A 16835-nucleotide genomic window follows, 5' to 3' on the forward strand; every position below is an offset into this window, starting at 1 on the left:
TCATCATAAAGACATTTTATTTTCCACTCATGTGAACCCTGCTGGTAGTTTTGCTCACTGCCCTGCTCATTAACAAGACTAGGGGGCAGCCTTTCCTCATGTTAAGCAGCACTTATTTGCGGAAGAGATCCCATTGTGCACCCAGGCACACACTCAAAAGTCCCCACTTGCAAGTGTTCCCCTTGGGGAAGAGGGTTGAAGAAGGAGGCACACGCTGCTTGTTGCATTGGTGAATGGAAGGTGCACAGATACCAGGGTGACAGGAAGGCTGCAAGAACTTGAATAGACTAAGCTACACAGGTGAGCAAGCCCTTTTCAGTTTAATTCAGATTTGTAGAATTTGACTTTGTAAAATCAGCATAAACTAGAAGAAGGAGAAGTAGTTTTATACAGGAGTTCTCATATTTAGTCAGAATGTGGACCAGTTCTTAAGAAGAACTGGTCGCCCACCTTCCTGGCACTATCCCCCTTATGAGCCGCCGTTCTCTAGAGAAATTACAATACTTGATGAATCTGTACATCTACAATTAATACCTTCAAAATCAAGAAAGCCTCCTTTCCCAAACCAGATTCCACTATTTCATTTTTCTCTTCATTAAATCTCCCCAGCACCTCCCTCCCCACCAAGCTACCTCTCCCCTCCTGTTTGCCCCACTCCCTTGTTAAAGTGTCTTATTGAGCGATTGCCTGGCTTCAGTCTCAGTGGTGGCTTTGGTTGTCTTGGTGACATGTTGCTCTTTTCCCAGTAATGACTATAGGCTCCTCTTCCCTTAGAGTTTTAGAAGCTTCTTGTGAAGGCTGTGACGTTTTTGTGAAGGCTGTGAGCTTTGCCCTTCCATCATTCCAGCTGTTTTTACAGGGCAAGCCAGATGCAGAGAAGGACCAACCAAGTGCTCTATCTATGGACCAGAGTTTGCAAACTGTTGCATTACAGTGTTGGCTGAATAAACAGTGGTCAAAAAGTCAGCTAGATATGCCCAAACGGTGGTATCTTCATGCATCTGAATCATTCAGGTCTAGAGCTTCAAAGGTAGTTAGGTGCTTAATTCCCTTTCATTTCAAGGGACTGGGAGCTAGGTGCCTAAATAACTTTGAGGATCTGGGCCTGAGTCCTTTGCCTCACTTGAACCTGGCCAGTATTCAAAGTCTAACATAAAAGAAGGTGTGTGTGTGGTGGGGCTAACCACAGAACAAGGAGCCTTTCATGCTACTCAGACCCTATATGGAATCCCAGACTCTTGGAACAATTCCTCTGCTCTGGAGTGTAACTGCACCATGGTCTAGATGGCCCAAGACTCCAGGTTCAAGTGTCTGACCATCACCAAGGCAGAGACAATTTTCAGTGTACTACTTCTAGTTGAAGAAAGGATGGAGGGAGCGAAGCTATTCTCAACAGAAACGACAGAGACCCATGTATTAGAACTACAGCACTAAGATGCCAGGCTCCTTCAGATCTCTGTTCGGAACTGCAGTGTGGTCCCAGCCATTTTCATCTCGTAATCTTCATTGAATGTCTCATTCTGGGCCACAGTAAAGTGATTCTTCCAGTCCCCAGCAATCCCTGAAACAAAACAAAACAAACAAATGAACAAAACAAAAGACAGTGAATGAAACATCAGAGCCCTTGATAAAGCAAAAGAACTCCCAATGGTGGAAAGTGCAATAGAGAAGAGTATCAAGAAAACATTAGTGGTCTAAATTCTACTCTCAGTCACATTTTTTTCTTTGGCTCAGGGGTTCTCAAACTGGGGATCATGAACCCTCAGGTGGTCACAAGGTTATTACATGGAGGGTCACAAGCTGTCAGCCTCCACCCCAAACCCCACTTCACCTCCATCGTTTATAATAGTGTTAGATATTTAAAATGCATTTTTAATTTATAACGGGGGTTGCACTCAGAGGCTTGCTATGTGAAAGGGGTCACCAACACAAAAGTTTGACAACCACTGCCTCAAGCTCTAAAAGATTTGTGAGGATGTAACTGAGAATTTGAACCTCGATCTATTCAGTGAATATATTTTTCATGCACCACAAACAAAAATGTAGTTAAACTGAATGTTCGTTAGATAAAAGCTCCTAACAGGTTAACACTTTGAGCACCTTTTCCATAGACTGAGCACAAAAGGCATTGAGAAAAATGTTGCTGTCCAGGATGGCGGATTGATAAAAATAGCAGCCTTTGAAAAAAATGTTTTGGTAGCAATTAGCTTTTAACTGGAATTTAGTCACTGGAAAATTGGTGAATTGAAATATTGTGTTGGTCAATTTTCTAACAGTTTGTGGAAGCACTGGGTGGATGCCAGAGAAAGCAAAGCAGCTAACCAGATCCCGCATTCCATAGTGATTGTTTTAAACATAGTTTTAGTATGGAAATTATTCCCTCTCACCAATATTATTATTAGTAAATATATTTATTATGGTAGTGTCCAGGGAACAGCAAAACTGGGTCCCCATTGTGCTAGGCACTGTACACAGTAATAAAGAGGCTTAGTCCCAAATGGCTCATGCTGTATCATTCTGTCTTGTGGCAGAGCTCCGGCTTTGCCTCAGGGGGTCCTGCGCTTCTAGGCGGTTAGGGCTGGTCTCAGAGGTTTGCTGTGACCCTCAATTTAGCCTCTCTCCCCTCCTAGAGACAAAGGTTACAGCTTACTGACCCACCTTCATCATTGGTCAGTCAATGGGTTTGGTGTAAGAGCCCTCTTTAGTCCCCGTCTTCCTACTCAGGGAGCGCTTTTGTAGAGGTGTGGAGAGGGTTGGGGGGAACCCAGGCCCACCCTCTTCTCCAGGTTCCAGCCCAGGGATCCTAATGGCACCAGCAACAGGTAGTTTTCCTACACTACCAGAGCTATAGCCCTTCCCTGGGCTACTTCCCCAAATGGTCCCTCCTAGCACCCCCCTTGGTACCTGACCATGCTTGTTCTCCAGGATCTCTTACTGCACACTTTCTGTCTTCCCACAACACATCTTCTTACTCCCAGCTCCTACCAGCCAACCTCACTGAGGGGGCTTCCTTTTAAACTAACCCGAGCCGGTTTTAAATGGGCTTCAGGTGACCTGATTAGCCTGTTTCCCTTGATTGCTTCTAATCCATTCTTAATTGGTTCCAGGTGTCTTATGGAGTCTGCCTGACTTAATTGCTTCTAGCACCTTCCTCACTGCTCTGGGGCAGACTCTACCCTGATCACTCAGGGAACAGAATACTATTCAGCCAGTGTCCAGTACGTTTTCCTTCTACCAGACTCCTTCACCCAACCGGTCTGGGTCTATCATAATCTGCACTCCTCCCTTTGGTTCTATTTTTATTTTTCCTCAGTTGTCTCCTGTAGCCAACGTGCTTCTTTGCTTTTCTTTTTCTAGTGACTGTGAGGCATGACAAAGATATCATATGGAGACGTGGGGATTTAGGGTCAAATTTTGAAAGACCGTAGCTCCCATTTAGGCACCGAAAAAAGTGGCCAGATTTTCGGAAGGGTTTAACATGCCGCAGCTCCTGTTGTTCTCAGTGGGAGCCGCTGGATGCTCGGCACTTCTGAAAAATCCAGTCACTTCGTTTTGATGTTTAACTGGAGCTGAGCTCTTGAAAATCTGGCTCTGTTGCCCCCATTTAGTCAAAGATCAAGTTCTAAACAGGTATCAGCAGCAGAGTGCAGGCTTCCCCAATGCCACTCTGCTCTGTTTTTTGGGTGACTACTTCTAGGGGTGAGACTGTACTTCAGTCTCCATGCCCACTCAGTCCTTGGCTGCTTTCATGAGACTGGGATCACTAATTAGTGTCTTCTGTCAAGGCATCTGTGAGATATAAACACCTATCCACTAGAAACGGTATCACCAATCTGTTTTACACAAGCCACTGAAAAGCTATCAGATATAAACATGACCACCTTTCTGGGTAGCGTACGAAGGAAAACTGGATGAAAAAGCATCTTCCTGTTACAATTGAGGAGAAGAAAAATAGTTGCTAGTGCCTATGCGAATCCTTACCTTTACGCATGAAAGGGGAGATGCTTTGATCCATAACATCATTTGGGGTCATCTTATAATTTGTGGTGGGATTCTCTTTCATCATTTCAAACGAAGTGTGATAGACGATCCTGTCCAGAACCTCTTCCTTCAGATCCTTCCCCAGGAAATGCATCACCTTGCGAATTTCACGCTTTGGATCCTACAGAAAAACAAGTGGCACTTCAGGTGGTAGGACCCTGTGGCTCAACTAGTCAGGTTATCACCATGTAACACAGGGAAAGTCTAGAACTTTTATGAGATGCCAGCAACCTTAGTTGTTCCACTGTATCAAAACTAATATCCAGCAACCCATCAATACATTTCATCAACCTTGCACCCAATTCTTACACCCTTTCCCAAAATAGAAAGGAGATTAATAGCCCAAAAAGAAAAAAACCCTTCTCTGTCTCCCTCCCTAGCATTAGCACATTGCACAGGCAAGCTTAATTCTGGCTCTGCCTAACTTTTGAGTACTTGACTTTGCAACCCAAATAATGTTATTTTAACATAGTTTTTTGGGGGGTGCAAGATGTGTAGAGAGAGAGAGAGACCAAGACTGGTCTGTAACTCAACACCCCCATCACTTTATTTAGAAAGTGATGCAGACAGCCACTCCAGAGGGACCCTAATTTCAGCCACATCTTCCCCAGCCAGGCACAGAATTCTTAGGGCCAGATCCACAGCTGCTGCAGCCCTAACGACTACACCAGTGGAACTCTGCTGATTTAAGCACCTGGCCCTTACTCTCAAACTTCACTTCCTGTTCTTCAGCAATACGTGTATGCTAAGCTTCAGGATAACCCAGCTCCAAATACTAGCCCATATTACTGTTACTTGGGAAGGTAGTGACTAATTCCATTTCGTGTAGTTCAAAGCTATAGTTGGGATGTTTATCCAAATCTCTTTGGTATGGAAATCATCCAAGATCAGGCTCTCATGAGATTTCTGGTACTGCTGGATTGGAAATACCCAATTCCTCTCCCAGCTAAAACCAGGAATTCCAGAGTGAAATTAAAGGGAACAGGAACAACTGTTCTTTTTCAAATCCCCATCTAAGGTTCACTTTGGGCCTGAGCAAGAGGTTAAGTCACTTCTAGACTAGCTCCCTCATCTTTAATTATATGCTTCCCTAACTTCCCCCTCCTCTTCCTGCCTCTTAATAAATGTGCTACATCTGCATTTTTAAATGAGAGGGTTAAAAGTCTCTTTAAAGAAAGGAGCTCTCTTTTGGTGCTTACTCTTCATGAGATGCACTCCCACAAGCCTGAACTCCAGCATGGGCAAGAGGCTTTGGGAAAGCAAAACGGCCCAGTGGTTAGAGCACTAGCTTGGGACTCAGGACACCTGGATTCAGTTCCTTGTTCTGCCACACACTTCCTGTGTGACCCTGGGCAAGTCACTTAACCTCTGTATGCCTCAGTTCCGTAAAAATGGGGAATAGCAGCACTGACCTCCCTCACAGGGGTGTTATGAGGATAAATCCATTTGATATCATGAGGCTCATGATAAATCTAGACACATTTCTAGATAAGAGAGTAAAGTGGGGAAGGAGGGAGGCTCACAGCTCAGGGGTAGTATTAGCACCAGCCAAAGCATTTAACGAGTCAGTCTGGCTCTTTTACTCATGGTGGACCGCACTACCCTAGAGAGACAAATTCTCTTCAGGACAGCCAGACTGCTCTTCAGATGGACATTGCACAGTAGGGTAAGGCATTCAACAGGTGTCAGATTCGTGGCCTCCATCCTGGTGTGTGTGGAGTGGCCCCTCAAGTGGGTACCTCGTGCCTTCTCACCTCTTTCATGTCCTCATAGAACAGGTATAAAATGGGATGATCCTTTCTCTTCTCCCACCAGCCTTTCACATGGTCATACCAGGAACCATACGCAACTAAACTTAGAGAAAAAGGCACATACACAAATAGTCTTAGTAACATGAGCATGTCAGGTCCCTGGGGGTCATGTTCTTTTCTGGCTTAACGCCACTGAAATGCATTGTGTGTGCAATTACTATGACATCACGTGTAAATTGGGTAACTGAGCACAAACCACCAGCTGTGGCTATTCGCCTACACTAGGTCAAATTCTTTGTCCCTTTGGTTCCACTGTCAGGTTAGAATCCTCATCTATTATTTTGTGTGACTGGAGCAGAAACTAGATATTAACAAACTCTTATATAAATACAGCTTAGGGCCAGATCCCAGCTGGTACTGGCATACTTTCAATGAAGTCAATGGCCAGATCCCCAGCTGGTGTAAATCAGCATAGCTTCATTAAAATAAATGGGCCAGATCCTTAGCTAGTGTAAATTACCCATACACCTCTACCTTGATATAACGCCACCTGATACAACACAAATTCAGATATAATGCGATAAAGCAGTGCTCCGTGGGGGCGGGGCTGCGCGCTCTGGCAGATCAAATCCAGTTCTATATAACGCGGTAGGATTATACCTATACCAAATCCAGTTTCACTTATAACTCGGTAAGATTTTTTGGCTCTCGAGGACAGCGTTATATCAAGGTAGAGGTGTAGCTCCCTTGAAGTCAATGCATCTATGCTGATTTACAGCTGCTGAGGATCTGGCCCTACGTTATAGTTATATAAGGTCTGGGCCAGTGGACGCACTGCTATGCAGATTCCCCAACCACTGCTCCCTCTGAAGGGGAGCACAGATGCAGTGGAGGTTACTCAAACTCTCTGGTCTACTAGAAAAATTCCCTCCCTCAGTTCTCACTGCATTTCCTAGTATACAGAGAGTACATTGAAAGGCACAGCATCCAATTTTTCCACCAAGAGGCAGAACCTGGCCTGGAGAAATTCACCTGCAGTTGCAAGTCTCTTTTCCTTTATGCTTCAAGCAGCATCAATTTAAAACCTCAGGAACATGAATTGCTAACAGACGTCAGTCTCACCTCTGCCTGCCATGTATTTCTCAATGTATTGCTCCCACGTGCCAGGGTCTGGATGCAGCTTGTTCATCAAGTCAAAATGGTAGAAGGAGACAGCTACATCTTTGGCATTTCGGGCAACATAGATCATCTGTGGCAGGAAGAAGAGAAGAATCCATGTTGCCTCGGTGTCCCTGAGTTCTGAGTGGCTCCAGACTTGGATTTTCAGAGGTACCTAAGGGAGTTGGGTGCCTAATTGCCTTAGTCTCCTTTCAGAATCCCACCCCTACTGCAGGGGATCCAAACTGTGGCTCAAGGCCCAAATTAAAGCTGCAGGGACTGAAAGCACCCCTGGACACTGTGGTCTGAGAGTAGCGCACCATGGACTGGACATGGGAATGGAAGCTGCAGGAGCCCTAATCCTGGCTCTGACACTAGCTTTTCCACTGGCTCTGTGGTCTCGGGTCAAGTTCTCTGTTTCTCAGCTTCCCCATCTGTAAAAACAAACCACACATTTCTGCCAGTGTAACCTAGTGCACAGGCCCCGCAGGGATGGAAACTCTGGCAGTACTAGTACTCCACTAGGAGAACAACAGGCGGTCAGCACAACTGCCAAAGGGAGTGGTGTTTGCCAAGGAGGGATTGTGACCAGGATGCCTGGGGGATTAGTTAAATCAGTTCATCCCCCTGGGGACCTCCTATAGAGCCTGAGTCGCAGATTAAACCAGCCTACCTCTGAAGGATGGAAACAATGCAATCCCGATGTGCCCTGCCCTTAGGGCACATCATCCTACTCCCCTGGGTGTAGCAGTCAGTGGGTCTGCTCCCATGTGTATTCAGACATAGCCATTCAGATCGTGGCAAAATACATCATGCCCTGCAGGGCCAACATGGCTATAGAGGAGTGAGCTGGATTGTACTCTGGCTCTCATACCATCTGGCGGAACTGTTAGTTGAGTTGCAATTGCAAGACCACATTTACCGCTCAGTTATGGGTGGGTAACCCCATTGAAGACAATGGGGATTGCCCAGGAAACAGTATTTTAAGACAATGGGTGTTGCACAGATGTTGGTGATGTTGGCAAAATTTGCTTTCTGGGATCTTTGTTACTGATGACGATGTATGAGCCAGAAAGAACCCAGTCTGATTGTCAGATCCCAGGGGGAGCCTGCAAAGCTGAAGGCTGGAAAAACATCATACTCAACACTCAACTAAAGGCACTGGAATCCCATGAGGCCAATTTTAATGGGATCTGGACATCCGGATCCCTTAGGGATCTTTGAAAATCTCAGCCTAACTATGCATCCCAATGTTGTAAAGGTAAAGCTGCAAAAATGCTGCTCTAGGTAGATATCACCATGGAAACTCACAATTAAACCTCTTCCCACTGGAGAAGAGAGTCAGTGGGTAAAAATGAGGAAGAGGAACCTGGCGGAGGGTGGGACTACCATGAGTATTCTGTGTGCTCAAAGCACACGATACTTCCCCTATCATCCTATTGTCCAGAAGATCTGAGTTCCCAGCTACTGGTTACCTTGCAGCCATTTTCCCAGAAGGACACTGGAAGGAGCTGGACTGGGAGGTGAGTTTTCACTAAACGAGGAGATGACTTCTCGGCCAGTTTCTCTGTACCTGGTAAGCAGAGGTTCAAAGGGATCATTGATGCTGATAGAGAAGGCATTAAAGGTAACATTTCCAAAAGCACCCAAGTCTCACTGAAAGTCAGGAACCAAACCTAGATCTTCTGAGTCTTGGGCTAGTCCTCTAGCCACAATCCCTTCTTTCCTCTCCTGAGCTGCAAGCCAGCCACACAGAATCATTGACCTTTTTGTCTGGAATCACCCGACACTAGTGCTACGTTTACCTGATGGCATCTTTCCAGGGGCAGCAAATTCCAACATGGGCACTTTGTTGAAAATTGCATCCCTCTTGCATTTGTCAGGATCTCCGTCGTTCAGAATCATGTCCACAATTTCACTCATCCATGTAGTGCCTGGAAAGAAGACAAGAGAACAAAAATCCAGTCAAGAACCAAGTTTATCCCACAAGGAACAGTCAAGCAGGAACCCCATCCACAGTTCTTCCAGCCAAAACAGCACTTATGGTATTCAGCCTATTCATTTAGGATCTTCAATATTCTAGCTCAGGAGTTCTCCGCTGTGGGTTGGAACCCGAAAGTGAGTCATGACCCCATTTTAATGGAGTTGCCAGGGCTGGCTTAGACTTGCTGGGACCCCCACCATCTGTTCCTCTGCCTGGGACTGAAGCCCTTGGGCTTTGTCTTTGGGCCCCTCTCCGACCTGAGGCAGTGGGGGCGGGGATCAGGCTTTGGCTTTGGCCCCCAACCAAGGCGGCAGAGCTCAGGTGGACTCAGGCTTTGGTCCTCCCTCCTGGAGTCATGTAGCAATTTTTGTTGTCAGAAGGGGGGGTTGCAGAGTGGAATGAAGTTTGAGAACCACTGTTCTAGCTACATCTCTTCTGCTCACCTGAGGCTGAGTAGCAAAGGAATATCATTAATCTGTAGTCAAACATGATAGTTTGCCAGTGTTGTCAAATACAGTTACTGATGGCAAGCAGCCCACTTCACAGCTCTTTGTGTGGAAGGTCTGCAAGCCCATGCAACCACATCCATTTTCAGGGATGGTGTGAGGCCTCTCCTAGGCCAACACAACTGCTAGTTGATTTTCCATTGTTATGTTTTTGATGGGCATCATCACTGTGCTCAGCAGCTGCCTACATGACACAGGAGAAGACATTGTTGCAGCCCAGAGGGGAGTTTACCATTTATATAATGCACCGCACTGACCTATCCAAGCTAATGTGGGACAAGAGAGATGATGCTGCCCCCTCTGACATCCCAACATCTTAATTTCCCCTCTTCTAACCCCTGCCGGGTTCCCTATGAGCCAGTGCAGCAGAGCTGCTTGTGCTACGATCCTCCACGCTATGCCATACAGTCACAGCAAGCTTTGCCGTCCGTGACTGCTTCCTTTCTGGAATGGTAGGTGATCTCTGGTTGGAAAGATGATACAGTAATTTGAACTCTGAGCCCTTCTGGCTCACAACCATTTAAACCATCCACACCATAATGGAGAAAATCCAGATCTTTAATTCCATCTCCTCTGAGCCTGCTGCTTTGTTTATGGTTAAAGTAAAATAAACGAACCATTCAAAATCAACCTATCAATTCAAGGGCCAGATTCTGCCGGTGTTGCTTGCATTTAATATTACTTCACTCTGGGAGCTATCCCTGGCAGGAAAGTGCTAATCAGGATGAGTGACAGTGACAGAAACTGCTGCAAAAATCAGTAAAAATAAAATAAATAAATAAAGACATTATTGGTCAGATGGCAAATGAACTGCCTGAGATTGCTCAGAATTCACCCATCCCTGGAACCAAAGACCTTTTACTTGTCAAATGATTCATGGGTGCCTCAATTTCCCTCTTCTTCTATAGCACCTGGGCTCTAAGGCATTGCACTGTGGTGATCACAGTTTGTGAATCAGTCTCTCTCCTTAATCAACCAGAACAACTCAAGGTATCCCAGGAACTGACCTTAGTGACTCCACAAAGTCTCCAGCCTCTTACAACTAAATAGTGTTATACTGGAAACATACATTAATAAATCGACCTAACGCAGCTTATGTCAGCCTAACTTTGTAGTGTAGACCAGGCCTGAGTCTCCAGCCTAGCAAGGCACATCACCAAACACTAGGACAGCCCAAGAAAATACACCTCTACCCCAATATAACGTGACCTGATATAACACAAATTCAGCTATAACGTGGTAAAGCAGTGCTCAGCGGGAAACGGGGCAGGGGGGCGGGGGGCTGCGCACTCCGGTGGATCAAAGCAAGTTCAGTATAACTCGGTTTCACCTATAACGCAGTAAGATTTTTTGGCTCCTGAGGACAGTGTTATATTGAGGTAGAGGAGTACTATGTTAAGTTTGTCCCTTTACATTCTGGGGGAGGGGACGTGCCCATCCATCTCCCTGTGACTGCATGGTGCCTGGTTATTCCTCTTTCAGAAGCTGGAGGCCATAGAAAGATAATTTCAGAAAGGAACTAATCCCCAGTCCAGAAGGGTTTGGCATTAAATTTGATGCGATCGTTTCCAACAGGGCCAGCTCTGGCTTTTTTGCCACCCTAAGCAAAAAAAAAAAAAAAATGTGTGGGGGGGCGGCCAGAGCGGCAAAGCAGGGGGAAAAAAACAAACAAAAACACAATGCGGCCGCAGCAGCAAAGCGGGGGGCGGGGGGTAACCGTATGGCTGGAGCAGCAAAGCGGGGGGGGAAACACGGCACAGCTGGATCAGCAAAGCAGGGGTGGGAGAAAACACGGCGCAGCCAGCAAAGCAGGGTTACAAAACAAAACAAAAAAACCCTGCAGGGAGACTGGAGCCAGGGTGCAGGGGACTCCCTGTGCTGCAGAGTGCGCGCCCGGTCTAGTGGAGGGGAGGAGGAGGGAGCAGGGGGGGAGAGAGAGAGAAGGGGGGCAGCCAGTGCTTCAGCAGGGGACTCGCCACGCGGCCCCAACCACCGCACCACCAGCCGGGAGGGCTCCGCTCCACTCCGGTCAGCGGGGAGGGAAGGACGCGGGCTGCCCTGCCGAGTTTGCTGCAGGGCGCTCCCCTCCTCCGCCCCCAAGAGGGCAGCCAGAGCAGCAAACAAAAAAAAAAGCGGCCGTGCCGCCCTAGGTTTGGGCAGAATGCCGCCCCATAGACTCTGCCGCCCCAAGCACGAGCTTGCTCAGCTGCTGCCTGGAGCCGGCCCTGGTTTCCAATGAGCGAAATGTAGGCTGGGAGCTGTGAAATACTGGAAAGGCGCCTTGGCATTCTTGCTCATTATTGTTAGCAACAGCTGTGACTAAGTGGAGCTGCTTAGCTTTCAGAAGGGGAGCATGATGGGGTTTAGGGGACTCCCCCTATATTTCCAGGACCAAAGGACTCATTGTGGCTCCTAATCCTGAAAGCCATGAAAACTCACCAGATTTGGGGTACGTGGTTATCACGATGTCATCTGGCCTGCTCTGGAAGTTGTCAATCCTTTCCCAATGGTAGGAAAATGCACAGACCATTGGAATGTCATGGACTATCCTCCAGTCCTGCCGAAGGTAATCTTCTGGTGAAGTCATGCTGGGGGGGAAGAGTTAACGGAGTATAACTGGAGGGGAGAAGATGGGAGAGCAGCTGGGCAGGAAGGTCAGTTATGTTCCCAGTGCTCCCAGACACTCAGTTGAGTGTGGTGGGATATTTATTTATTTTTTTGCAGTAGCTGGCCAGTCCATTTCCAACTGTTTACTAGTGCGTGCCCTTGGCAATGTTTCCACTGAAAACTGAAGCAGCCAAGGAATTTCTGATGAGCACACACTGTACCACATTACATAACAGACAGCAGCAGACAGCGACATGCTTCAAAAGAGTTTGTTGCTCAGCTACTGACTCTTTTGTCACCACAAAGGTGTACAGGGGGGTGGGGGGGGGTCTGCAGACGTCTGATGTGCATGCAGGCTCTCTCATGTCTCTCTTCTTTGGGGCAGAGGCTGACTTTCTACGTGTTTGTACAGCTCCTAACGCAATTGTTGCAGGTGGGCAACAGTTGGGGTTCATTTGCTTGGTGTGCGTATCCCCAGTGACCACGCCGGAGTGGAGAGGCAAGTCTCTTTATTTGAGTTCAAATAAGGTGCCGGGAGATATACAATCTCAAATCCTGCACAAATTACTATCCTCTTCCCCACCTTATATACCCCACTTGTTTACCAAGATGTTCACAGGTGCCACAATTGATCATTTACAATTCATTAAGTACCGGATCCTTTAATTAACTATAACCTTTACCCACACTACAGAGCCCCCCTTTGCTTGATTACATTTTATACCATAAACAAAAGAACAAAAGAAAATGATAAATGATTACATGTACTCATGCTAGCTTCAAAGGAACATATTGATTAATCTAAGGGGCAATTCGAGGGTGATGGCAGGCCTGAGAATGTAAACTTTTAACCCCATGCCATATTGCCAGTTATTTGGGGCCTAGGCCCCCCCCCCAACAAAATGGAGCCCTGAATTTAATCAAGGTCTCTAACTGCTACCATGATAAAAATAATACTAATCATTTCTTGTAACAGCCCTTTCTCAGGCGAGACCACTGGATTAATTCAGGCTGCTTCCGAGTGCTTTCATCAAGCAAAAATGTTGAGAGTCCAGTGCTCCAGATTTATTACTTACATATGCTGGGCACATTCTAAAGCCCAGGCCCAGGGACAGTAACTTCAGCCACCAGGGATGTAGTGTTACACCCTAGGAATGCAGGTCCTAGAGTGAGTTATTGCTCCAGACTCAAGGGTACGTCTACACAGCAGTTAAACAGCTGGCCTGTGTCACCTGAGTCAAGTTTGCAAGCTTGGGTTGTAAAACTGCAGTGTAGCTGTTTGGGCCTGGGCGGGAGCCCTCCCCATCATGGGCTACCAGAGCATGGGTTCCAGCCTGAGTCTAAATGACTGCAGTTTTACAGCCCTGCGGCTGGAGTCCCATGAGTCCAACTCAGCTGACATGGGCCAGCTGTGCGTGTTTAACTGCTGCATAGCCCTATCCCAAGGAAAGAGGAAGGACTCCAGGAAAGCAAGAGACCTGGGTGCAGGCACTTTCATGGCCCAAGTTAGGCCAACACCAAATGCTTTTGAAAATCTCATGACATGCATTTTGTGAAATCTGCAGTTCAAAACTATTAAGTCCTAAAAAGAGATAACTTATCTGCAGCAAGTCAAGTAACCATGTTCTATGACCCCATAACTAGTTAATAATCAAACTTTCAGCTGAGCAGGGCTGCAACCACCATGACCAGAAGGAACACACAGCACTCTCATTTACTGATTAAACAATAAACTTTAAGCAGTAAGGAAATCTCATTAGTTCCAGTTAGTGACAATGGCAGACTCTTACTACTCCTGGGCATGTCTGTGTATGAGGAATCATGTGTTCTTCAGCCTGAAATCAGCTGGCTTTGAAGCACTCTCAAATGACAGTGTCAACTCTAATTAGCCTTCATGAACCCTCATCATTCCTGCCAACACACAAAGGCAGGAGAAGAAAGTTCTGTTTTGTCTCTTCAGACCTCATTTTCCTCTGAAAAGAGCAAATGAAGAGTATTTTAGCTGTTGCTCAGAAATAGTCACATTTTAGAAGCTGCTGAGCAAAGGAATTTTAGAATCTCAGGGTTGGAAGCCATCTAGTCTAATTCCCTGCTCAAAGCAGGACCCATCCCTAGACAGATTTTCACCCCCAGTTCCCTAAATGGCCCCCTCAAGGGCTGAACTCACACCCCTGGGTTTAACTGGCCAATGCTCAAACCACTGAGCTATCCCTCCCTGTTGCCTTTAGAGGAAGGCAAATAAAGATGCTGTAAACTAGCAAATAATTGACCATTGTGAATCTTAAATTCATATGTAAATCACCAGGCAATTCATAATCCTGCCCCCCTCTCCTTTTACAAAACCTAAGCTTGGAGTCTGCAACACTGACCATTTCTGAGGTCCCAGACTAAAATGAGTCAAGTGTTGAAGCCCCAATAAAATTATAGACCCATTTTATAACTGCGCATCCAGTCATACTCTTCCCCAATGCACACAGCTCCTCTTCCATGCTCTCAAAGGAGGAAATCACAAGACTGTTCCTTGAACATTCTGGTCTGGAAAGCTTGCAGTGTCAAATCCTACTAAAAATGCCCAGGTTTCTTCCTGGATGTGTATCCCACCAGTCCTAGACAGGCTGCTCTGCCTGGCTGTTCACTCTGACAACAGAACAGACAGACAAACTCCTAACAGTAACAGGCCAAAGAGCTGAAGTCTGAATTTACCTTTCTCCTGTGGCGGTGCTGCTCTTGTAGGCAGAAGGAAAGGCTGTATGTAAATATGCATGATCTTTACAAGGAGATTGTGAAAGTATTGGGGCGGGCTCAAAGCCCTCAGGAACCCAGCCAAGGGAAACACAACCTCCCAGTTCTATGAACAGTGTGTTGGAGAGGGAGGGGCGTGGGAGTAAGAGACAAGCTCTGTGTAAGGCCAGGGAGGAATACATTCAACTTGCTGAGAGGCTTCACAATGAGGCCAACTGGAAAAAGCAGGAAGCCAGGGTCACCATGTCCCCTAGGCTATTCCAAGAGCAGTGAGGAATGCAAGTGTTTCTTCTGGGTCAAGGTCATATTCAGGAGCAGGCGATGCATGTGACTGCCTGGGTTGCCAAGCTTGAGGGGCTCTGGGTGCTGGGAGAATAGAATGTTTGAAGTGGAATGTTGTGGATTCATTTTTAACTAACCTCCTAGAATGTTCTGGATCTTTGTAGAAGTTCATGGAATCTTCCAGACTTTCTCAGAACCACATTTTCCTTGACCCTCCTAGAGTGTTATCAGCCATGGCCCACAGGTCTATAAGGGGTGGGGCGTTGCCAGTCAGTCAGTGAGATATGAGAACGAAGTGAAGCAAAGTGAGAGCCCAGCTGCAATATTGTGAAAGTGTATTTGTGTTTTAAGAGTTGAAGAGTCTAAGTAGCAGCTAATAAAGGGCATATTTAATGAGACGCCAGAGATATCTATCGAACCCCTATCTGTGCAACAATATAAAAGAAATACTGTTACTTCTCTTGTCATGCATACTATGTAATGTTTGATGACTTTTTAAGACTTTTGCTGTCCCTAATGCTGTCCGTTTTCCCCCATAGAAAATAAAAGATGTCCCCAAAAAAGCCTTCAGGGGCTCAGTATTGCAGCAAGGTGCAAATGTGATGGGAACATAGGCGCTGACTCCATGGGTGCTCCAGGGTCGGAGCACCCATGGGGAAAAATTATTGGTGCTCTGCACCCACTGGGAGCCAAGCTCCCCCCTCCTCGCCTCCTTCTCCCCCCCGAGCACGCCTCGTCCCCCCATGCCACCTAACTGCTGTTTGGTAGCACTTAGGACTTTCCGGGAGGGAGGAGGAGGAGCTGGGATGCAGTGTGCTCAGGGGAGGAGATGGAGAAGAGGCGAGACAGGGACTTGGGGGAAGGGGGTAGAATGGGGATAGGGCTGGGGTGGGAAAAGGCGGGGTGGGGTGGGAACTTTGGGGAAGGGCTGGAATGGGGGTGGGACAAGGGCGGGGCAAGGGTGGGAAGGGGTGGGGCCAGGGGCTGGGCGGGAGTTCGAGCACCAACCCGGCAGAGGGGAAGTCAGCACCTATGGATGGGAAAATATCTGAAATGGAACAACATAGACCAGGCTTTAGGCAGTAGTGCTCATCCCTTGGGCAAAGACTATCAGTGCGATGGCAAAGGCAAGAAAAGCGCCCTTTTGAACTAAAGGACTAGGGTTAATATTCTAAGGCTGTCCCCTACTGTAACACTATTTAGTACTGGTCCACCCAATGTTGGTGCACAGTTCAATTATTTGATGTTAGTACATTTCAGTTATTCTTGAAATTAAAAAGTTTCTATAAGCTGAGAGGAAACCATTTTTTTAAAATTGCTTATATATGGCATGAATAAATACTGATGTACAGATCCTAGCATGCAAATTTGTCATCCTATATGACAGTGATAAATCATGCATGCAAATTGTGCAATAAAAAACAAGGTATTCAGAAGTTTAGCGAACGGAGGGGGGGACGCTGAAGACACTCTTCATCTGGAGCGCCATATGGTCTAGGGACACCCCTTTTCTGGGCCACACCCATGTCTCATAGACTCATAGACTCATAGACTCATAGGTCAGAAGGGACCAATCTGATCATCTAGTCTGACCTCCTGCACAAGGCAGGCCACAGAACCCCACCCATCCAATTTTATACAACTCCTATCCCAGGACCGAGTTATTGAAATCCTCAAAAATGGTTTGAAGACCTCAAGCTGCAGAGACACCACCAGCAAGCGACCCGTGCCCCACGCTGCAGGGGAAGGCGAAAAACCTCCAGG

General features: G+C 46.8%; 1 protein-coding gene across 2 annotated transcripts; it reads right to left on the minus strand.

Moving 5' to 3' along the window:
• Window positions 1–301: 301 nt before the first annotated feature.
• On the minus strand, window positions 302–14863 carry LOC127047097 (sulfotransferase 1B1-like). Of its 2 annotated transcripts, XM_050945047.1 has the most exons (8): window positions 14751–14863; window positions 11880–12028; window positions 8756–8884; window positions 8426–8523; window positions 6915–7041; window positions 5796–5890; window positions 3982–4162; window positions 302–1561 (listed from the first exon to the last, which is right to left on the minus strand). In XM_050945047.1, the coding sequence occupies exons 2-8, from the start codon at window positions 12025–12027 to the stop codon at window positions 1449–1451; spliced, it is 891 nt and encodes a 296-aa protein (XP_050801004.1). In that variant the 5' UTR covers window position 12028; window positions 14751–14863; the 3' UTR covers window positions 302–1448. The 2 variants fall into 2 exon arrangements, with proteins under 2 accessions (XP_050801004.1, XP_050801005.1); XM_050945048.1 differs by lacking the exons at window positions 11880–12028; window positions 14751–14863 and adding an exon at window positions 9474–9580.
• Window positions 14864–16835: the final 1972 nt, after the last annotated feature.

Source organism: Gopherus flavomarginatus, chromosome 3 (genome assembly GCF_025201925.1).
Source record: "Gopherus flavomarginatus isolate rGopFla2 chromosome 3, rGopFla2.mat.asm, whole genome shotgun sequence".
Classification (NCBI taxonomy): Eukaryota; Metazoa; Chordata; order Testudines; family Testudinidae; genus Gopherus; species Gopherus flavomarginatus.

Excerpts from the sequence above, each read along its gene's own strand:
- LOC127047097 (XM_050945047.1), bottom strand. The coding sequence starts at position 12,027 with ATGACTTCACCAGAAGATTACCTTCGGCAGGACTGGAGGATAGTCCAT. Across the intron at positions 8,885-11,879 it reads AACCACGTACCCCAAATCTG|GCACTACATGGATGAGTGAA; the intron begins GTGAGTTTTCAT and ends TCTTCTTTCCAG. Across the intron at positions 1,562-3,981 it reads CTCCCCTTTCATGCGTAAAG|GGATTGCTGGGGACTGGAAG; the intron begins GTAAGGATTCGC and ends GTTTTGTTTCAG.